Raw genomic sequence first — 24,704 nt, forward strand, 5'->3', positions numbered from 1 at the left:
ATTTTTGTATACTCTAGTAGTACATGAATGATTTAGAGAAAACGTCTGATGTACGTTAAAATGTCCGCCTAAAATAGGTTGATTTATAGTATATTGATAAATGAAATATAATCGTTTATATATACGTTTGAAACACGTTATATGTCACGTTTGTAAAAAGTTCATAATTAACGTAGATATAGCAATATGATATACCATATAATAACGACTATAAGCCCCAAAATAGTTTGGTAGATATAATACGTCTATGAGGGTAAACAAATTTACGTCTAAAAATATCATAATTAATATTAAATATTTGCCTTTTTAAAATATGTTTATATGATGTTTTCTAACAACTCCACTTGCTATACAGGGTGTCCCAACTCTATTTAGACACTAAATATCTCCCCTCCTGTACATTTCAGAGAAAGAGTTTGAGATAAAAAGTTTATGGTTTGAAAAGGTGCAATATACAGGGTAATTCAAATTCGACCCTCACCATTGGGATCTCGGAAACTATAAGAGATACGAGAAAGTTTAAATTGGGGCAAAGTTGCGCAATGTAAAGCTCAACCAAATGCAGTTTTAAAAATTTCGATTTTCCGAGTATTTCCGAAGATATCCGAAAAAAACTGAAAATTTGATTTTTTGTTTTTATTTATTTCTAATCTTATTTGAAGAGATATTCCAAAACTAAAAGCACCTTTTCATTGCCACTTTTTCTCAGCTATTCGATGATGGATTCAAATTTGCCACACGACGTTTCGTTTTTTGGCAGCCATCATCAACTTTCTTTTTTCTTATGGGCGCCATATTGGATTTTTAGCCCACCAAATAGTACGTTTTATTCTGATTTTAGTGATGTATAATAACTTATGATTTGCTTCATAAATAACAAAATAATTCAATAAAAACTATTTTTACTTTAGTTATTGGCTTTGAGTTAATGGGCCGTTTCATAAAATGTCATTATTTGACAGTACTTGTCAAACACGATAATTCGGACGATCATTAGAGCGTCAATCATAGTTAAAAATGTATCTAGAAAAGAAACCCCCGCAGAAAATGTTATTATTATACAAGCATTGCTGAACTATTTAGGTTAATCAGAAAAAGAGATTTGTTAGCATTATCTCTAACTTAAAAGGCTTATTTATGTTTCCAAGAGAAAGATCATCATTTTAGGAACTTCATTTTTTTCCAAATTTCAATTTTTTATAATGTTAAGTGCAAGTTTATAGTTATTTATTTTGGAAGTGACAAACCATTTTTTATTCATTCATATTTATTCGAGTGAATAAACCGGTTTAAGTCACGTGTCTTATACAGTATTTTATTAAATTTCGACTTCTTATATTAAAAAAAAAACTAAAATTACAGTTCTATTAAATTTGCACCGCGCCCCGTAGATGTAACATTGATGTTTGTTTGTTTACATCTGTAAATAGGCGAATGTCATTCAGAGTGATTTAATAGTTATTTAGACAGCAAGTGACTTAAACCATTTTTTATTCACGAAAAGAACAACTAGGTCCACAAGCGTAGCGAGTGGCCTAAGCTCTTCGAGTGAATAAACCGGTTTAAGTCACGTGTACACCTTTGTGACTAAGTATGTTCAGGCCAATTGCGTGTAACAAGTACTACCAAGTAATCTTCATAAAACGTCTCATTAACTCAAAGCTAACTAAGGTAAAATCTCTAAAAGCTCTAATGATCGTCCGAATTATCGTGTTTCACAAGTACTGTCAAATAATGACATTTTATAAAACGGTCCATTAACTCAAAGCCAATAGCTAAAGTAAAAATAGTTTTTAATGAATTATTTTGTTATTTATGAAGCAAATCATAAGTTATTATACATCACTATAATCAGAATAAAACGTACTATTTGGTGGGCTAAAAATCCAATATGGCGCCCATAAGAAAAAAGAAAGTTGATGATGGCTGCCAAAAAACGAAACGTCGTGTGGCAAATTTGAATCCAACATCGAATAGCTGAGAAAAAGTGGCAATGAAAAGGTGCTTTTAGTTTTGGAATATCTCTTCAAATAAGATTAGAAGTAAATAAAAACAAAAAATCAAATTTTTAGTTTTTTTCGGATATCTTCGGAAGTACTCGGAAAATCGAAATTTTTAAAACTGCATTTGGTTGAGCTTTACATTGCGCAACTTTGCCCCAATTTAAACTTTCTCGTATCTCCTATAGTTTCCGAGATCCCAATGGTGAGGGTCGAATTTGAATTACCCTGTATACAGTATTTTGTGAAGAAAAAAACGAATTTTTGAATGTATCATTAAATCCCCGCGTAAGTGTCTTAATTAGAGTTGGGACACCCTGTATATAACCGTGTTTCCAAAATCGATGGTTTAGGAAGATTGGGGAGATAATTTACATACCTATAACAAATCTATATGGTAAAATATTTAAAGCCACTCTAGACTACATTTTTATTTGATTCTGACAAGTCAGGTGTAAAAAAAATCTCATACGTCCCGAGTTGCCTGATCTATTTTGGAAACACCCTGTATAAGTCACATTTGTACCGTTGCAATCTGAATCAAATTCTAAAGCAGACCTAGCTCATTAAATAAATATCTGAATTTGTTTTGTTGAACGCTTTTGAGGTTTCTAAAATTAAAATACATACATCATAAAATAATTTTTTTTATTCTTTTATGATTTACATATTGGTAGTTATTATCCAAATTATTATTAAAAATATTCTGGGAATTTTTTTCATGATTTATTTATTTATTTGTTTTCTTGAGTTTTCATATCTCTGCTTCGACAATTTCAACCAGTCCTGGCATGCCAAACCAATGACTTTATCGGTTGATTCTATTCCCAAGCCCTTACTTTGGAAAGTAATTTTGGCAGCCTCTGTAAATAGATAATAAATTGAATTTTTAAATTGGTACTTATTGTATCAATATTGTGTGTTCAACGTTCTACCACAAAGAGTAGGGTCCAAAATAAGACAATTTATTCCTACTTAACTTACCTCAAATCTTACATTAATCCAAACGTTAATAATAACGCCAGCAGGTTCAAAATAAAAAAAAAAATTCGACTTTATTAATTTTTTTATTTAATTAAGCCTTTTAGTCGAGTTTCATGATTGTTGTTTTTGATTTTTACATTTCCAGGTAAAAATGGTTTTGAAGCTTTGAAATTGCCTATAAAATGTTGGTAATTGGCTCAAAGGCTTCTATGTTTTTGAATAAAAATTTATATATTGTATTATAGCCAACTTTTACAATTACCACATTCAAAAAAAGATACCGGAAAGTACAGGTGTGAGTTGTGTGGGCTTTTAGCCTCCATAAAATGTTAAGTTATATGTATGTACCGGCAAAAGTTCACCTAGCAAGTTTTTTATTGCATCCCTAACCCTTTAATTAGGAATACCCAATGTTTATACTTAAGTCATGTAGTGCAAGTAAGTCAAGCAACTATTTTTATACAAAATTGTTAGAAATAAAATGCTCGAGTTCAGTTCTATATTATTAAGCTCACTTTGTAACTCGTCTGAAATAAATCTGGTTTTTAAAAACCATTATATTTGGTTGTAAATATAACTAGCAAAAATAAATGCAATGTTTTATTGCTCTATTTTACCCTGGTATACTTTGCTAAACCGAAATGACACCTGGTTTTAGTATTGAAAGCAGATAAGGTTTCTAGTCTAACCAAAAGCGACTTTTATGACTTTCTATCCTAATAAATTGTTAGGCGCCTTTTGAAGACATCCCAGACAATGTTTTGTCTTGCAGAACTTGGACTGCAAATACAAGGTGGCCAAATGAAATAATATCGCTTCAGTCAAAAATGTTATGTGATAAACTCAAAATGATAAGTCAACATGGGCAGCATTTGCGTAAATTGCAGCACTGTTCGTAGTTTATGATTGAATTGTTTAATTGGTTGAAAAAGCTGCTTTTGCTATGCTTTCTCTTGACTTTGATTTTTAAATCCGTAGATGCGGAGGATACAAAAATAAATTATGTAAAACGTCAGCTAAACTGTGAAGTTTGACTTCTACTACATTTCAACTCCCAAAAACCAAAATTATCTGCTATTCAATCGATGACCGTATATCACAGCATATAAATTTATCCAAGTTGTATTTTTGTCAAAGCGGTTCAGAGCCTTCAATACGCTTTTTAAACTGATGCTAAAAAACCTTCTAAATGCTCTTGAAGTCGTCTAAAAAGATTTCAAAAGCTTCCAAAACAGTTTAGAAGCTCCAAAACAGCATCTAGAAGCTTCCAAATGCTCCTGAAGCAGCATAGCATCAAAATATTTCAAAACCGTCTAAAAATAAAAAATAAAATAATTAAATTAATAAATTAATAAATTAAATTAAAAAATTAAATTAATTAACTATTTAAATTACTAGACACGTAGTGTCTGAGTTCAGTTCCATATTATTAAGCTCATTTTGTAACTTGGCCGAAATAAAATTGTGTTTTTTAAAAACCATTATTTTGTTTGCCACTTAAGCATTTTTAGGAGCATATAAAAATGTTATTACACGCCAGCCGGCAAAGACATTTTTCGGACAATTTTGCCCCAATTACCTGTCAAAACGCTAAGTTACAACCCTGTCTAGTCTAGTTTACAGCTCTAGGGAAGTCACGTTGCTTGAAATACTTTTTCAAAGGGTCGTAAAAACCAAACAAAAAGAAAAAGAGCCGAAGTGAGTCAAAGCCGCCGAAACGTGCAATCCATGGCCGTCTTGATTGAATTTCGTCTCTAGCTTTCACCTTGAACCTTACGTTTTGTTTTTTTTTGTTTTGTTTGTTGTATTAGCCATCATCAGAGCGCGTCATTTGTTTTGTTTAGTTTTTTTTGGTTTGGGTGTGTGTGTTTACACCGCGATTTTTAGGCCGTAACTCACTGAAATTAAGAGAAAAAAAAAAGCACGATTAAAACAGACCACACCAGGGGAGTTTTTGCAAACACTTCCTTAATACGACCTTGTCTGTCAAATTATTTGTCGACCTGTCACTGTCACCTTGACAGTAACCAATTAAGTTTGTACATATCAAAAATACTGTTTTTTTTTGCATTTTTACTTTAAGTTAGGTTATTCAGAAGAATGATGGTAGGGTTTTTTTAAATTAATTTCCTTAAGGGTGAAATTTGCTTAAAATGTTTTCCTTTTCTAATGGATTTTTAAGTTCATTCACAAATAATTTTTTATTTTTGTACTAGGTTTGATTGTAATTTAGAAACCCTCTCACCCCCCTTCTGAAAGAAGGTTAGGGAGAGTGTGAGGAGCTCAGTAAATTCCTTGGACATTTTTTTTTATTTATTAATTTCTTTAACGGTGAAATTTGCTTCAAAAGTAAAACCATCTCACCTCTCAATAAAAAACTTCCTACGAGCGTAAGTCATAAAACTTGATCTAACCAAGGTATCAACGTATGGTATTTTATCATTTAATAGCAGACTTAAAATACGGGATGTACGGATAAATATTAAATTATGCGTTTGAAATTAACTATTTGACATTAGCAACGTCTGACGCCGTTTCAGTGAACGCAAAAAATGCCACAGGTTTGTTAATTTAAACAATTTTCTATTTTCAATAATAAAAAAGTTGGCATTGGTGCGCACTTAATTTAGAACACCCTGTATACAGGGTGATTCAGGTTTTAATACACAAATTTTAACCACGTATTCTACGTCCAAAAATAATCCCAGTTTGTTCTATAAACTATATCCCGGAAATGCGTCTTTTAGGAACTACAGGGTGTTGAAGTTTTATAAAAAAAACACAAAGTTATTTTTTTTTTCAAAACTCATACATATTTTAATAAAACTTTGTGGTTTTCATAAACAGTAAGTTACATTTTTTTAAATGGAACATCCTATATATTTTTACGTCATTTAATTCTGTTGATTTTTACCTTTTCAACGGTGTATTACAACATATAAATTTGTAGAGGTTAATCCTGTTATTTTAAAAAAAGACCTTTGCTAAGCTAAAAAAAGGCCAATATCTAAAATACCAAACAAAATCGGAAATCATATAAACTAACACATCAGAAAATTAAATATTTTTAATAAATCTTATTAAAAATCTAAGTTACAAACAGTTCTACCGTCACTTTAATAAGAAAAGTGGCCATTTCTATTTTCTACTATTTTTAAGGTGGAAGTTGAAAAAACTGTTTATAAACGACATGTAACATGTAAATATGAACATTGCCACATTTTGTTTTGACTGTGGGTATTTTTATACATATTATTTAGCACTTTTTTTGTTAAGGAAACGCATTTTTTCTAATTACCAAGATAAACGTTTACAAACTTATACAGTGTGACCCATTTAGAATGGAAACACCCCTATAAAATTTTAGGTTATTAACCGATTTCAATGATTTTTTTTTTGAAATAATTAGGAATGAAATGTCTATTACGGGAGAAAATTTTAAATATTTATTTCAGTTTTCAGGTCATATTACGATACTTTTTCTTGATAGAAAATGGAGAATTTTTATTAGCGATTTTTTTATTGAAAAAATTACTACGCCACTGGATCTATAGTGCTTTCAAATAGCTGTGACCAAAATTTCATAAAAATCCATTCATTAATAACAAAGTTATGACAAATTAAAATTCAAAAATCCTCTAAGCTAACGGTCACAAAAGAACACCCTGCATCAACTGTTGCCTTTATCCTTGTTGTTTTTATTTACTTGTGTATTATTAATTATTAATTGATTAATTTAATGTAAAAAAAAAAAATAATAATAAAAATTAATTTTTTAATTTCGGTCACAGCTATTTGAAAGCACTATAGATCCAGTGGCGTAGTAATTTTTTCAATAAAAATATCGCTAATAAAAATTTTCCATTTTCTATCAAGAAAAAGTATCGTAATATGACCTGAAAACTGAAATAAATATTTAAAATTTTCTCCCGTAATAGACATTTCATTCCTAATTATTTCAAAAAAAAAATCATTGAAATCGGTTAATAACCTAAAATTTTATAGGGGTGTTTCCATTCTAAATGGGTCACACTGTATGTTTTAATACACCGTTGAAAAAGTAAAAATCAACAGAATTAAATGAACTAAAAATATACAGGGTAATTCAAATTCGACCCTCACCATTGGGATCTCGGAAACTATAAGAGATACGAGAAAGTTTAAATTAGGGCAAAGTTGCGCAATTTAAAGCTCAACAAAATGCTGTTTTAAAAATTTTGATTTTCCGAGTACTCCCGAAGATATCCGAAAAAAACTGAAAATTTGATTTTTTGTTTTTATTTATTTCTAACCCTATTTGAAGAGATATCAAAAAACTAAACGCAACTTTTCATTGCCACTTTTTCCTAACTATTCGATGATGGATTCAAATTTGCCAAACGACGTTTCGTTTTCTGTCAGTCATCATCAACTTTCTTTTTTCTTATGGGCGCCATATTGGATTTTTAGCCCACCAAATAGTACGTTTTATTCTGATTTTAGTGATGTATAATAACTTATGATTTGCTTCATAAATAACAAAATAATTCAATAAAAACTATTTTTACTTTAGTTATTGGCTTTGAGTTAATGGGCCGTTTTATAAAATGTCATTATTTGACAGTACTTGTCAAACACGATAATTCGGACGATCATTAGGGAGTCAATCATAGTTAAAAATGTATCTAGAAAAGAAATCCCCGCAGAAAATGTTATTATTATACAAGCATTGCTGAACTATTTAGGTTAATCAGAAAAAGAAATTTGTTAGCATTATCTCTAACTTAAAAGGCTTATTTATGTTTCCAAGAGAAAGATCATCATTTTAGGAACTTCATTTTTTGCCAAATTTAAATTTTTTATAATGTTAAGTGCAAGTTTATAGTTATTTATACAATAAGTGACAAACCATTTTTTATTCATTCATATTTATTCGAGTGAATAAACCGCTTTAAGTCACGTGTCTTATACAGTATTTTATTAAATTTCGACTTTTTATATTAAAAAAAAAACTAAAATTACAGTTCTATTAAATTTGCACCGCGCCCCGTAGATGTAACATTGATGTTTGTTTGTTTACATCTGTAAATAAGCGAATGTCATTCAGAGTGATTTAATAGTATATTCTATATTAAGAGCGGAAAGTATATATTTGCCGCTTGCACATGAAATTTGCAGCTTGAGGCGAAGCCGAACGCTGCAATCATGTAAAAGCGGCAAAAGTACTTTTGGCTCGAAATATAGACGATATTTTTTCGACGACTGCTGTGGGGTGGATTAGAAGGACAACTCACATCATTTTCGTCGCTCGAACTCATTGTCACCGATAAATCACTTTGACGGAATGTGGTTATTTCAAACAGGTATGTCAAGCGTTGTTATGGAAACGCCGAAAAAAGTTGGTGACTAGATTGTTAGTAGAAAGCGAAAACGCTCTAGAGCAGAAAATGATTCACTTTCTGCTTTGAAATGGAAGCGTACATGAGGTACTTTCAAAGTCAGTCGTCGAAAATAGTTATTTATACAGCAAGTGACTTAAACCATTTTTTATTCACGAAAAGAACAATTAGGTCCACAAGCGTAGCGAGTGGCCTAAGCTCTTCGTGAATAAACCGGTTTAAGTCACGTGTACACCTTTGTGACTAAGTATGTTCAGGCCAATTGCGTGTGACAAGTACTACCAAGTAATCTTCATAAAACGTCTCATTATCTCAAAGCTAACTAAGGTAAAAATCTTTAAAAGCTCTAATGATCGTCCGAATTATCGTGTTTGACAAGTACTGTCAAATAATGACATTTTATAAAACGGCCCATTAACTCAAAGCCAATAACTAAAGTAAAAATAGTTTTTATTGAATTATTTTGTTATTTATGAAGCAAATCATAAGTTATTATACATCACTAAAATCAGAATAAAACGTACTATTTGGTGGGCTAAAAATCCAATATGGCGCCCATAAGAAAAAAGAAAGTTGATGATGGCTGCCAAAAAACGAAACGTCGTGTGGCAAATTTGAATCCATCATCGAATAGCTAGGAAAAAGTGGCAATGAAAAGATGCTTTTAGTTTTGGGATATCTCTTCAAATAAGGTTAGAAATAAATAAAAACAAAAAATCAAATTTTCAGTTTTTTTCGGATATCTTCGGAAGTACTCGGAAAATCGAAATTTTTAAAACTACATTTGGTTGAGCTTTACATTGCGCAACTTTGCCCCAATTTAAACTTTCTCGTATCTCTTATAGTTTCCGAGATCCCAATGGTGAGGGTCGAATTTGAATTACCCTGTATAGGGTATTCCATTTAAAAAAATATAACTTACTGTCATATGTCAGAAACTAAACGTAATAGAAAAAAACTGACTACGCCATTGGATTCTACGTCAAAACTTCTACCGGAAACCGTTTTTCCTTTTTTGATAACTTTAATAGCAAATGAAATACAGAGGAGGTTCCAAAATGACCAATTTTCAAAAATCCCCCGTATCTTTGAAACAAAAGAAGTTTGCGCAGCCCACTCTTCGCCAGTCATCTCAGCTCGGAAAAAGAGATCGGAACACGTATGCTACTTTTTTTCTATCTATTACCGTTTTCTCTGTACCCCGTAAAACCATCGAAAATGCAGCACCCTGTACAGGGTGTCGCAGACAAATGTGGCATGGTAAAGTGGTCTGTTTTTTAAGACGTACACTCTATATTTTATTTAATTCTTGGATAGAAGTATTGATTATAAAAAAGGGTTGTTAAATGAATGACATAATGTAGCATGCCCCGTTTTCGACAAAATTGCGACTAAAAATAAATGAAAATTTTTACATTCGAAAATGTATGGCAATAAACTAAATAAATGAATAGTTAATATCTTAACTTTTCATGAACTATGTAAAAATGCTTATTGTAATTTTGTTTGCGTCAAAAAACTTTTTGGATATGTTTCATCTAGGTAGTTTTAAGAAAAATTGTAGGGGAAATCTACTTTAAATAAAGAGTCTAAGGGCATTATAAAAAATAACGCCCTAGACATTATTTCGTAGATAATTGATCTTAATAGGTGTCATTACTGATGAAACCATAGCCCTGTCGGATATTAAATAATAAAAATTGCAAATAAGTTATCAAGCCTATTTCCAAGGTTTTGACTAACATTTCTTTATTGATACCCTTTAAAATCTACCTTTAAAGCCAAAAATTAAGGGTTTTAGTCAAGTTTCATGATTGTTGTCACTGATTTTTACATTTCCACATAAAAAAGTAGTTTTTCAGCGTTGTAATTGCCTTCAAAATGTTGAAAATGGCTCAGAAATCTGTAATTGGTCTATCATCTATTAGTGTTACAGATTTCGGCTATCATTTTCTTGTTGGTAGTTAGTATAGTTTAAAATGTATCTTAAAAGCCAAAAATTAAGCCTTTTAGTCGAGTTTCATGATTGTTGTTTTTGATTTTTACATTTCCAGGTAAAAATTGTTTTGAAGCTTTGAAATTGCCTATAAAATGTTGATAATTGGCTCAAAGGCTTCTATGTTTTTGAATAAAAATTTATATATTGTATTATAGCCAACTTTTACAATTACCACATTCAAAAACAGAAACCGGAAAGTACAGGTGTGAGTTGTGTGGGCTTTTAGCCTCCATAAAATGTTAAGTTATATGTATGTACTGGCAAAAGTTCACCTAGCAAGCCAAGCAACACAAAACCGTATATTACTCGTTTATTTCTATCCGCAACTATCCTTCACTATACCGTGTATGTAAAACGTGTTATATACTGTAAAATGTCCGCGACTTCTACGTGTATTTTTGCTCTACTACTAACCATTTTATATACATTATGTGTAAGCAAAGTTAAACATATATCAAAATTGGTAAATATACTCGTTCAAAATTCGTTGATTTACAGTTGAATAAAAATGTTTTAAATACGTTGTTTATTACTTCGTTTATACGTGTATGACAATTAGCGGATAAACTTATATATGTAAATTATATTAAACGTTTATTGCTATTGTCGTATACCTATAATCCAAAAAATAATTATATACGTATACGAAATATTAATAATACTCCTGTATAGAATTTTGATTTTATACGTATTGAAATGCCCTATAATATTGAATGTTAATTTATGTTTATGTTACCTATGATGATAAACAAAAGTACAGTTGACAAATATATATATTCAAATCCTTGAAATATCACAAATCAATCATTTATAATGAATACAATACCCCTGTAAAAACTTGATTTAAACACTTATGCAGAAAACAAAACAAATATAGAATGGCGTAACAAAGTAATATACAAACAGAAAGGTGACAAATTAAATAGCAAACGTAACAACCAAAACATTTTCCTGTTTACTATACATTGTTGCGTTATCCCATTTTGGTTTGATTTTCCGTTTACAACCTAAAACAAAATAAAAAACATTCTTAAGCAGCTAAATTTTACAGTTAAAATAAAAATTCTAAACATTTTATTATTTTTATTTTTTTTCTTTGGAATAGAGGTACCGATGCTTAGCTAATTTTAGCCAATCTTTTACTGCGTTATGAATGTCTGTGTCTGTCAAATCGGACCTTTCTCGTCCGGAGTATGATAATTTGACTGCCTCCGTAAAATAGTGTACAAAAATTTGTATTTATGCCAAAATGCAAAATAATTTTTGACACTTACCATTGATTACCGACAACATTCGAGTGGTTTTAAACGGGTGTTTGTCCCTCCCAGACCAATTAAAATGCTGTGCCACTTTGTTCGTAATCAAGAATTTTAATATATTCATCACAGTGTTGCGGACACTGGAACCACCAATCGCCGCTAATCGTCGTCTCTGCAAACGTAACGTACATTAGCTAAAAGTACATTATTATTTGAAATTATAAAATTTGTAATTCCTGGCACTTAGGACTAAAGTAATAATTTCAAACATATTTTGCTTGTGGCTGGAATTAAAACAAACTTACCATATATAAAGCATTATTTTCATCTGCAAGAAATTCTTCCACAGCTTTATAATCTTGTTTGTTTGAAATTGGTAAATTGGGCATTGAAGTAGGTCTTTGCAGTTGTTGAATCACACTAGTCTGTTGATTCCGTTCAATCATGTCCAGTTTGATCATCTGTTGATCCTGCACCTCCCGAATATATTTTATTTCTTTTAGTATGTTATCTAACATTGAAGCCGAGTACTGGGAACCATTTGAATACATCCCCATCTGTGATCCAGAGGCAGATGGAATGGTACTATTAATTGATTTATTGAGAATCACTTCATTGGCTGCATGGTTTTTGGAAACATCTTTCAAGTTGTCATCTTCATCATCGCTAAAGTTCTCTTCTGAAGACTCATTACTTAAACTATAATTCAAATGCTGGTTATTCTAAAAACTTTAACAAAGTTAACACTAACTAGTTACTATACCTTTCAAATGTTTTAGATACATTTTCAGAACCATCAGTGTTTCTAGTTAAGCACGTTTTCTTATTTGGTACAATGGGTTCGTCATCGGTGTTAAAATCCGAGTCTGCATCTACAGTTTTTTTTACCATTTCTTGGACTACCATCTTTCCACTGTCAGATGTACTATTAACGTTGGAAATATATTTCTCCAAGTAAATACATGACTCTTCATAAGTATCTGGAAATATAAAAATATTAATATTGCCCATACATGTAAAGTAAGAGATAAATAGTACCTACCTAACATATTCAACAGTTTTACCACATTATACTGAGGCCAAGCTTTTTTTGGAGCCATGTTTAGCTTCACCATATTATCTAAACCTTGTTGAGATGTATTTCGTGGCCAGTAGCAAAATGTTTGGCTTTCTGTCAACCAGCTTAAAGGCACAATGGCACATTCCTTTTTCTCAAACTCAATAATGGCATACATTTTTCAGAATCTGGTGATAATTCTTATCAGAAGTGTAATTTGAACATATTTTTATAAACATAGGTGTAAAATTAATCAAAATGCTAAATCAGAAAAAATACAGTAATTATATTACTGAACGAACCGAGTGACTAAAAACGTAATTCAATGTATTTAGCTTGCCAAAAATACACACTCATTTTAACGAAATATGTTAGCTTATGGTGCACACTGTTTTTACTTTTTTTCTATTGAAGATGACATTGATACCAGAAGATGAAATACATAAATTTAAATTATATAATATAATTAGAATACGTAGAAGTTTTCTTTAGGTGCGTTTTTAAATAAAAATCACCTTGTATAATGATCTATTTTTTTATGATTTGTAGGTATGAAGTACAGGTATTAGAAAATACCCATCTTTAAATGGAAGTGATAAATATTTGCATGTGATTTCAGAAACATTAAATGTGACTCGTTCTTTAATTTCACCTCTACCAAAATAAATACCTAACTTTGATGACTCGATAGGATAATGATAGCAGTCTTCTAAGTATTTGAAAGTGTTTGCGACACATTTGTATATTCCGTCAATAAATAAAATTGAGCGAATTTTATGAATTTTGTTTAAGTAAGCAACAGTATTATTTTTTTCATCTACAGCTATAACGAAATTGTTTAATTCAAGTTTTTTAAATTGACAATAATTATGGTTAATATTAAAAGCACCAAAACTTTTAATGTTTGTTGTTAAGTTTTTTCTTGGAGAACTTTTTTCTATTTCGTTTAGCCGATTAAAAATTTGTTGAAGGGGAAGATATTTTCCTCGAACTTTTCTTTTTAATTGTCCCAAATAATTCTCAAACACAAAACAACTATAATCATCTAAAGACCCATAACGACTCACATCATCGCAAACATAGGTTAAAGAGTGAATATTGTATACCACGAAATAACAATCATATACATCTGGACTAATATTTACAAAATCAGTTAATGCAGATCTTGACACTTCAAGGTAAGAATTTGTTAAACGCTTATTGCTTAAAATAAAAGCAGCACAATGAAGTAATAAGAAATGTTTATAGTTAGCATCATTTAAATAGTCTTTCAAAACCACAAATCCACAGTAAAGTAGAAAAAATCTGTATTCGGTGGCTTTCCAGTACTTGATAAAAGATAAAGTTCTAATTTTTCTGGGAAAATCGTCTGCAGTATGTTTTTTAATAATAGCAAGTTGTTTGTTAATATTAATAATTGCCGTTTGATGTAGCTTAAATGGCCGTTTACCTTCGACCCAATACTTTAATAATCTTTTCATGGACCCTAAGTAAATTAAGTGCATTGGATCTAATACGAACTCTGAGATTAATTTTACATTAAGTTTCAAAAGAGGTGATTTTTCTTTAATATATCTGTTGGCATCAATATCACCTATAAAATCGTCATCTTCTCTAGATTCAGCATACGTATTAACAGGATAAAAGTGCTTAGTGTCTTTATATTCGCTTTTTATTACACATCTCTCACAACCTGCCTTGCTAGTGTGTCCCATGACTTGTTTGAGATAAGCTCTTGCTGGTGCGTCGCAAGTAAAAAATAACAGTTTGATTTGATATACCTGATTTAAATATTGAAAACCATGAAGCAAGAGCAAAGAACATTCTTCTATAAAACTTTTTAAATACAAAGCCAGTGAATCCGGCTTACCACTTCCAAAAAATATAGCTACCGAAAATGGTGTCTTATTTTTGAATACTACGCTTCGCACTAATATAGGCCAAAATTGACCTACACCATTGTTAAATAAAGGTATTCCGTCAATATTAATTTGTAGCGGTATAGGCTCGTTTTCAATGAGCTTGTGTTCAAAACCCTCGTCAATCCTATTTCGCAAACCCTTTTCTAAACCCAGATAAATTAAATCTCCATTGTTCAAAGTATATTTTTCTACTGATCTTGGTGTTCCAAGAATACTCCGAGCATCGTTTTTTAAAAAAGGAAATTTAGGCCGTATGAGCTGAAGTAATTCATTTAGACATTTGTGTGTTACATTATTTCTACATACCCAAGACTTTAACTTTTTTAAAAAAAGTAAATTATTATTAATATCAGCTTTTTCTTCTAATACTTCTTTCTTTGCAATAGTTTCACTTTCATTGCAAAATTTATCAAATATATACATGTTATCAGTAGTTTGAGTTACAGAAACATTATCGTTATTGTCATGTATTATATTTAGTTGTGAATTGAAACTGTTTGAATCTTTTAAATTTATATGGGACTCATTTGAGTCAACTAATGTGTTAATTTGAACTTCAGAACTATTTGAAGTAGTACACGTGTTTGTGGAATATGGAGAAGGTAGAGTTGGACTTGAGTGTAATATAAGTCTTTTCGTTAACTCTACATCGTTACGCACTTTACGACGTAAATGTCGTTTAGAAATCAGCTTTGATTTAGGCATTTTGAATATTTTAGCACATATGTTTGGTATGCTATCGTTTTTTTATTAAAAAGTTCACCTTTGCTATAAAGAGTTTGAAGCTTTTTGGGTAAAGCCTAAAATAAAAAAATAAAAAATTATAAACGTAGTCTCACTATGAAGTGTTGTCAAATACAGTTTAAATATATTATTTAAAGTCAAAGAAATAAAATAAAATAAAATAAAAAATTAACTTTACCATTCTAAACTACAGACCAAAAATCTTTGTTATCTATACAGCGTGTTACAAATTCGATGCATTCGCATTGCTATCTCAGAAACTGTAGTAGATCGAGGTTTAGTTAAATGAAGACACACTTGAAAAAAATGCGTCAAATTTGTAACACCCTATATGCGACTTTATATATTTACACGATGTTAGAGCTTATAATTAAAGTTCTGTTACATAAAAGTACAACATTGTAACAATATTGGTGTCGTATTGGTGTGTAAAATTAATTGTGAACAATTACCGTCGTAATGGAAATTATGTTTTCCTTCTACTTATATTTATATCGAACAGTATACACATAAAATAAGTATACTGTATCAGTGTAATATACCACTATAAGCACATGCACTATAGATATAATTATAACTTCTACCATCTAACTAAAATCCTTATTACCGACGGTAATTTTAAGCAAAACTGACTGAATACTGAATACTCTGAACAGGGAACACAAGTTTCAGGCAAGTGAAAAGAAAATGTCGCTTGATTTGCTAAGATGGACGATGCACGTTTTGTGGTTATAGGTACGTATAATTTTTGCAAGCTGTACTTACCGTTGGCGATAATTGGTACACTTTTTTCACTTAATACTGAGTTACTAAAAAAGTAGCCCAAAAAATCTGGTGCCGATGTAGGCTGCAAATCAAAAATACTTTGTGCAATTTGCACAAGACAAAAGCTTGAGCGGCGTACCTTCTTTGCGTTCACGAGATTACGACGTTTGCGTTCCACGTTTGCCGTTTGCCCCTTCCACCTTTAAAAAAACACGGACCTTTAACCCACCTTAATTTCCTTAAGGGTGAAATTTGCTTAAAATGTTTTCCTATTCTAATGGATTTTTAAGTTCATTCACAAATAATTTTTTATTTTTGTACTAGGTTTGATTGTAATTTAGAAATTGTTTCACCCCCCTTCTGAAAGAAGGTTAGGGAGAGTGTGAGGAGCTCTGTAAATTCCTTAGACATTTTTTTTTATTTATTAATTTCTTTAACGGTGAAATTTGCTTCAAAAGTAAAACCATCTCACCTCTCAATAAAAAACTTCCTATGAGCATAAGTCATAAAACTTGATCTAACCAAGGTATCAACGTATGGTATGTTATCATTTAATAGCAGACTTAAAATACGGGATGTACGGATAAATATTAAATTATGCGTTTGAAATTAACTATTTGACATTAGCAACGTCTGACGCCGTTTCAGTGAACGCAAAAAATGCACAAATTTTAACCACGTATTCTACGTCCAAAAATAATCTCAGTTTGTTCTATAAACTATATCCCGGAAATGCGTCTTTTAGGAACTACAGGGTGTTGAAGTTTTATAAAAAAAAAACACAAAGTTAATTTTTTTTTCAAAACTCTTATACATATTTTAATAAAACTTTGTGGTTTTCATAAACAAAAAAAGCCGATTATTCGCCAATTAAAAAATTGTTTTATCTTCACCAGTGGCGCGGCGCGTGTATTAATAAGTCACCTGATAATTTTTAAGAAAAAAAAGTACGGGACTGCTTGTTATAAAAATATCATTGATTTTTCCATTTTCCGTTGAATGTTTAATTTTGAAGGAAAAAGGTTTCTTGGAATTTTTTTTCCGACCCACCGATTTCGAGTAATCGAAATTCGAACTTATCGAGGCAATAAACTAATTGTAAGCAACAAAGAACTAAACATTTGATAAAAAATTATAATAATTGATCAAAATGGTGTCCTTTGACTTTTTTGTTAAAAAACTTCAACACCCTCTCTTTCCCAAAAGTCGCATTTTCTGGATATAGTTTATAGAGCAAACTGGAACTTATTTTGGGACGTAGAATACGTGGTTAAAATTTGTGTAATAAAACCTGAATCACCCTGTATATAACTCACGCATTTCCAAAACCACACTTCACCACCTCCACCAACCCCCCACCAAGAGTGGGCCAATGCACAAGTTTCAGTTTCAGTCAGTCAACGGTCGGAGTCGGACGCTACGTTATTTTCGGGTGACTGTATTTTTTTTTGTTTTTTTTCTTTGGAAAAATTAATATGGATTGGACTCAGAGTAAATATTTGAACGCTCGGTATAATCCGTACAACAGACCGGTGTACAGTGTGAACTATTCACTACAACCCACACCCTCACCCAGTCCCAAACAGTCCGAGAAGTGTGGTTTGGTGTACAAGAGTGCTTGCCTCCTCATCGAGCACAACAATTTGGGTGACCCCCAGTATTATTCTGAAACACCCATGAATGAGGAGGAGGTGAGTCAGAGTGAGATACTGGATTTGGATAGTCAGAAAATGGTCAGTCAAACGTGGGAGAAGGAAAAGGAGGGACATACCGTGCAGGGGATGATTAGTTTGGGGAATAATCAACCAACAGGTTACCAAGGGGAGTTTGTGGTTGATGGTGGTTCTAGCGAGGGTGTTTCAGAGTGTTTTAGTGGTTATGAGGCTCCGGCACCGCCACCATTAGCTCCTGCTCCCACCAAGAGTACCAACTGGAAGAGTAACGAAGCACGCAGACCGAAAACCTACAATTGCACCGCGTGCAACAAGTGGTTCACCAGTTCCGGACATTTAAAGAGACACTACAACACCACGTTGCACAAGAAAGCGGTTAAATCTAGTGGGCTGCCTGATCCAGCTATCATGCCCATCAGCGCCCATCACCATCCAGCTAGGAATTCCTCGGCTAGTAAGGATAATAGTCAGGAGGATTCGAGGAGCAGCGACAGCGTGGTGGATGTGGTGCCTATCTTGGCGGAGCAGTACCCAAACGAGTTGGCCTCCCACGTTACGCAGGATACGTTTACCCCCAGCAGTACTACGGGTGATTTGGATGTGAGCCAGCCTTTGCCCAGTTTTGCGCAGGTTCTGGCGGAACTACATGGGTATGCGAACGTGGCTGGTATGGGACAGTACTACTGTCCTCTTCAGGAATACCCTCATCCTGTAATAATGGAGAATTACACCACCAATTTGACAACTGAATTTGGAGGACTAACCACCTTAGGAATTAATGAGGTGGAGGTGTTGTTGACCAATTTGGAGGAGGAACAAAAAGAGAATTCTCCCCCTCGTGCTTCGGAGGAGCGGAAAATCAAATGTTACGACTGTGATAAGGTGTTCAATCGTCCCTGTTATCTCACTCAACACAACAACATCTTCCATAGTGGTGATAAACCGTTCAAGTGTTCCCGGTGCGGTAAACGGTTTCCTGATGATGAAACCTACAAACGACATACGAAGAAACACGCGGGCGATAAACCGCACAAGTGCGATATGTGCCCAAAAACGTTTAATTACAAAGCGGATTTGAGAAGGCACTTGTGCTGTCACACGGGCAGGAAACCGTACGCGTGCGAGATATGCGGCAAGGGCTTTATCAGGAAGGATCACATGATCAAGCACGTGGACACGCATACCAGGAAGAGGGAGAAAATGGCCGCCATCCGTAGCTAAAGCGCCCGCGCGCACTGTTGTTTCTTGAGCCACTCGATATATATAAATTTTTGGTTCACTCTCTATATTTAATTTGTTTTTTTACCTTTAAAAATTGTTTTTGACAGTTTTTCTGGCCACTAACCTAACCTAATAGTTTTTTAACACTCTCGTTTAAAATTATTTTTTTAGGACACTGACATAACCCTATATTTTTAGGACATTTTTTGCAAAAAATTAATTTTTTGGACACTAAACTAAAATTTTCAGACAATCTTTTAGAGTGTTAAAAAATTATATTTTTTACTGTTTTGGCGTGTTTTAGACAGTTTTGTTGTAAATTCTTTAGGACATATCAATTGTTACTGATTTGTTGGACAGTTTCGAAATTTTTTGCTCTCCGGTCGTTATTACTCAAGCGATTTCAATGAAATTTTCACACAACTTAGGCAACACCCCAAAAAAAATGAAATGGTGAAAAAAATCAGACAAAACCCCCCTCTCTTCACCCCCCTCAAGGGGAAAAAATTTGCTCAAAAAACAATTGCTTCGATTAAAATAACTCAAAACAATCAACAGCAACAGCAAGAGAAATTAATATTATATACCAGGTGTCCAAGAGCACCCTGGACATAGGAGATTAACATGGGAAAACGGTTTTGAATTTTTTGCGCCTGTACGGTTGATTTGATTGAAAAGTCGTATTAATGAAAGTTGTAGTACCTATCACGGACTGGTTTTCTGTATTTTTTTCAGATCTCTAACTTGAGCCCTTTCGTCGTAAAACACGAACAAAAATGAGAAAATTTAAACTTTTAGCCTGCACTGTATAGGCGGCTGTCGGGCAACGGGTAAACAGGTCATTGTTGCTGGTACGGTTTTTCAATCAAATCAACCGTAGAGGCGCAAAAAAATCAAAACCGTTTTCCCATGTTAATCTCCTATGTCCAGGGTGCTCTTGTACACCTGGTATGTATTTATTGGGTCAAAATAATACGATTTAGCACAACTTACCTTAGATGAAAAGTTAACGGAAACAGAAATACAGGAGATCAAAGTTATTTTTTTAAAATTCACTTTTTCGAATAACTCGCGGTCCACTTGGAGTTTTTCGCTAAAATTAGGTATTCCAATGTTTCTGAGGGTGCTAGCTTATAGAGGGCGCCATCTACAATAAATGGTTTGCTTTTAAATCGCTCTAACTTTTTTCTGGTAAAGCGAAGTGACAACTGACATCAGAGTATCTGTTATCCAATATTTTCTGAACAGAAAAGGTATACTTAGTTGGTAGGTCTTAGAGAATCAACCGTTTCCGAGATATTCGGAATTAAATTATTTGGTGCCATACATGATTGCAATTTGTCATCTTCTTGGAGGATGGAATTTAGCTCATTTCTCACTGCAAGTGAGAAATAACTTAAATAAAAATATTCCGAATCGTTGAATTGGTCGGGGATACGAAATATCGTAGAATTACTTTGACCCCCTGTATATCTATTTTCGTTGACGATTGGTCTGAGGTAAGTTGTGCTAAATCGAATTATTTTGATCCCAGAAAGCCGCTATTAAATTATTTACCATTACTTAAGTTTTTTGAAAGTTATTTGAAAAATACTATTTTAAAAAAATTACTTTGACCCCCTGTATTTCTGTTTCCCTTGACTTTTCGTCTGAGGTAAGTTGTGGTAAATCGGATTATTTTGACCCAATAAATACGCCATTAAATTATTTACCATTGTATATATCTCATATATATTTCCTAATAATGAAAAGGGCTATCGACCATTTGGTTTTTCTGACCGTGATATAATACAATTATATTGGTATCAGATATTTGTAGAATATGAGTACAAAAAGAAAATACTTAGTTTCACGTTCTACCTATTATTTACAGTACCTATACAAAAATTAACATAAAAATTATTCCATTTTTTAGGTAAAATATTCCAACAGTGTATAAGGTGGATAGTCGTAGCGATATAATGTAGTTGGTAAAGAGTCCTATTAATGCATGCTTTACCAATTCTTTTACTTTAATGAACGACTTTAATATAGGCACCCAAATATTTTTTTTTAATTGTATTAAACAAACAGGAATAGAGACTATATGCCATTGTCTAAACTGCTTGAAAAAGCACTTAGTAACAGAATCATCAAATTTTTAGAAACTCACAAGCTTTTCACTGAATGTCAGTTTGGATTTCGTAATGAATAATCTACGACTATGGGTATCAATATACTTGTTGCATAAGTTAATACCAGTTTCGACGTTGGGGACTGCTTTGCGATCTAACAAAAGCCTTTGACTGCGTCTTATCTAATATTCTTGGTTTACAGTTAACACACAACAGTTCTCTTAAGAGAGAGTCAATTTGATACGTTCTTATTTGACGAGAGCTTATAGAGCACACTTCGTGTCACATGATCACTCTGTTGCAAAATGGAATAATATCACGTTGACTAGTGTAATTTGACCTAAAGAATCATTTCTGAGATATTGTGTTGAAGGCGCTCGTTGTAAAATAGTATATTCTATATTAAGAGCGGAAAGTACATATATGCAGTCATGTAAAAGCGGCAAAAGTACTTTTTTACGACGACTGCTGTGAGGTGGAGTGGAAGGACAACTCACATCATTTTCGTAGCTCGAACTTATTGTCACCGATAAATCACTTTGACGGAATGTGTTTATTTCAAACAGGTATGTCAAGCGTTGTTATGGAAACGCCGAAAAAGTTGGTGAGTAGATTGTTAGTAGAAAGCGAAAACGCTCTAGAGCAGAAAATGACTCACTTTCTGCTCGAGCTCGGCAAATAACTACTTTCTGCTGTTAAATGGAAGCGTACATGTGGTACTTTCAAAGTCAGTCGTCGAAAAACATAATTTCTGAAACAGCACTGTAATCAGAAAACAAGTTGAATTAACATTGTTAAAAATAGAATATGACGCCCATTAGACTAATAAAAGTGACGATGGAAACCAAAAACCAATACGTCGTATCTCAAATATAATTTTGCCATGTTGTAGAGGAAGAAGCAACATTTCATTGAACGTCGAATTGCTCAACTATGTCTAAATTCCGGTCTTCTCAAATAACCGCAATCACCATGGTGAGTCCCGAAAAATGAAAGATGATTCAATACCTTACATAATTTTATTATTCTAACAGTTTCAGCTTCGTGACTAAAAAATATGTACTTCTATTTGGGAGCGCCCATCAAAAGAAAGTCCTGTCATAAAACGACCCAAATCGTAAACTACACTTTTTTTAAATAAAGGTAACTGCTAAACTCAGGTATCAGTTTTGTTAGCTAGCTTTCTGCTTTCAGTTTGGGTGTTGTTTCGAAAGTTTGATAATCGCTTTTTGTTTTAGTTACTGTTTTTGTAGTGTTCACTGTGGTGTTCATTTACGATAAAATACATATATTTGATTTTCTCTTTTTGCAATAATTATTTACTCTTTCACTTTATTAACGGCAGAAATCGTGGTTTCCATTGGCAAGCTTGTGCGAAGCTAGTGTATTTGTATCCTGTTCTATCTTAAGTCACTAAATCAATATGCTAAAATAAGAAACAAAATTTCAAAACTTCCGGTTATACCTATCTGTTTCCATTTCTGAGATATTTACCATTTTATGTAAAATAAAAATAAAATATACACTTGCAGTACCTAATCTAACTAATTAACTAAGCTAACCTGAATTTTAACCCGCTACCGAACTATTAGCATTAGTATTAAAAGTAAACAAATAAAAAAATACTATTTCGTACTATAAATAAAATATATTATAAATTATTTTTAAACTTCTTCCATTTAAATTTAAACATAAATTAAATCCATTGGAAAACAACGAAGAATTATAAATTATATAATTTCACTCTAAAAATTTTGACTCTCTCTAGCTTCGAATCCGTAGCACTAACCAATCAACTTTTATACGTCAATAGAAAGCTTATTTCATTGGCTATTCATTGACTTACAAAAGTTTATACAAAGTGTTGCAAATAACCTAGTTATTGACGATTGTAAGAAAAGATGCACCAAAAAAGACATAAAAAACGAGTCAAATTTGACGCTTCCTAGCGGCCGAACCGTTCAACCTATTAACTATAACCTATAGCTGTTGTACCACATATAGTGACATCTGTACTCAACTATATAAGCTAGAACGTTCAAATGGCGTCCCAAAATCTAGGAACAGCACCATTGATATCGCATCATTCGTTAAACAGCGATATAATTGGTGAGGTTTTGTTTATCAAAAAAAAAATTCCTTCGTTACTAGATTGCTAACTCTTTAAAAAGTCGGCAACATTGCGGAGGTTCGCCCGCGATAAGTTATGTGCAGTCTGCGAGAGAATGGAAAGACTCGCACAACAGTTGATTTCTTTCTGGTTTAAAACCGTAATTAAATTTTAAGATTATTAGTTGTGGATTTGACTTTTCCACCAGTTTAATTAATACAGTCCACTTGGAGAAAGAACATGGTCCTTAAAGCCGAATAGCGATCAGACATAAGACGAAACGCTATTGAAAGATTAGAGACTTTGATTAGAGTGTCGTCAACCCTCGGCGATAACCTTGAAGGGTGGAATTGAAAACTTGGAGACCTGGATTTCCAGAAGCGGCTGGTAAATTGACATGTGACGACGATCACCGTGGGTTACAGTAAGCAAACCAAAAGGGAAAATCTACCAGAAAGAACAGTAAGTCTTGAATTTGGCTCAATTTGATAACACTTACTTACATTAACCTGACTCGACGAAGGCTTATAAAAATTACAATTTAATTATAAAATCAAGACAAAATGAAGGACCTTAGAGACCATTTTAATCGTATGCAATTTAAAAAAAGCTAAAGCTCGTTTTAAAGAGTGTGTTGAGTTGTTTGATCTCCTCCAAGTTGATAATAGTGCTTTTATGCAATTAGATAGTCGTTTAGCACGCACTCAACCATTGTGTGATGAGTTTAGGGGACCACCAGGACGAAATATAATTGTTATTGACACCCATGATGAATTGGCATTATCAGCTGATAATATTAGTCAAGAAAAACCAAGAAGATATCAATTTTAAGATTTATTTTATGAAATAAGTGCGCGTGCTTCACTGATATTGTCAAATCATCATAAAATAGAGTCAATTGATAACATCTCCCGACCGAAATCACATAATTTCCAGCGACGTGTTACGGGGTTTTCATTAAAATTACCAAACATTATAAACAATTCATAAGTTGGAATTTTGAGACGCATTTTATTCAATAATTGATCAAAACTCATCAATGGATGAATTGCACAAGTTTTATTATTTAAAAGCACACCTTGATGTTAGAGTAGATTAAAACTACAAAAGATAATTATAGTATTGCCTTAAACATGTTAAAAGACAGATACGAAAATAATAGACTAATTATTTTAATTTTGTCAATGGTTTATTTAAAGCGCCTTCGGTAGTCAAAGAATCACATACTGAATTGCGTAGCTTATTTGATTTATTTAATAAAAATGTTTAAGGTTTAAAAGCATTAAATCAACCCACAGATCAGTGGTCAGTGTTACTTGTTTATTTAATGGTTACAAAACTTGACCACCCAGCTCGTAAGGATTGGGAATCTAAAAAATGTAATACTGATCTACCCACTTTTGAGAACTTGCTCAATTTTGTTAAAGAGAAATGTGAGTTTTTAGAGAAACTTGAAACAGTGAGTACAAAAAGTAATA

At 32.4% G+C, this 24,704-nt stretch overlaps 3 protein-coding genes across 3 annotated transcripts in view; 1 reads left to right on the forward strand and 2 right to left on the reverse strand.

The window, feature by feature from the left end:
• LOC145739679 (uncharacterized) overlaps positions 1-24,704 on the reverse strand; it is a 256,327-nt gene that overhangs the window by 81,455 nt on the left and 150,168 nt on the right. The gene's annotated exons all lie outside the window — the stretch shown is intronic.
• LOC145739676 (uncharacterized) lies at positions 11,405-13,053 on the reverse strand. Its single transcript, XM_081994983.1, has 4 exons — positions 12,663-13,053; positions 12,384-12,600; positions 11,926-12,319; positions 11,405-11,792 (listed from the first exon to the last, which is right to left on the reverse strand). Exons 1-4 carry the CDS (start codon positions 12,853-12,855, stop codon positions 11,601-11,603), a joined length of 996 nt encoding a protein of 331 aa, XP_081851109.1. The 5' UTR covers positions 12,856-13,053; the 3' UTR covers positions 11,405-11,600.
• On the forward strand, positions 17,584-19,021 carry LOC145739706 (uncharacterized). Its single transcript, XM_081995002.1, has one exon. The coding sequence runs from the start codon at positions 17,584-17,586 to the stop codon at positions 19,000-19,002; it is 1,419 nt and encodes a 472-aa protein (XP_081851128.1). The 3' UTR covers positions 19,003-19,021.

Source organism: Ips typographus, unplaced genomic scaffold, assembly GCF_016097725.1.
Source record: "Ips typographus isolate SLU unplaced genomic scaffold, UJ_Ityp_2.0 IpsContig34, whole genome shotgun sequence".
Taxonomy (NCBI): Eukaryota; Metazoa; Arthropoda; class Insecta; order Coleoptera; family Curculionidae; genus Ips; species Ips typographus.

Excerpts from the sequence above, each read along its gene's own strand:
- LOC145739676 (XM_081994983.1), bottom strand. The coding sequence starts at position 12,855 with ATGTATGCCATTATTGAGTTTGAGAAAAAGGAATGTGCCATTGTGCCT. Across the intron at positions 12,320-12,383 it reads GTATCTAAAACATTTGAAAG|TTTAAGTAATGAGTCTTCAG; the intron begins GTATAGTAACTA and ends TTTGAATTATAG. Across the intron at positions 11,793-11,925 it reads AAAATAATGCTTTATATATG|AGACGACGATTAGCGGCGAT; the intron begins GTAAGTTTGTTT and ends TTACGTTTGCAG.
- LOC145739706 (XM_081995002.1), top strand. The coding sequence starts at position 17,584 with ATGGATTGGACTCAGAGTAAATATTTGAACGCTCGGTATAATCCGTAC.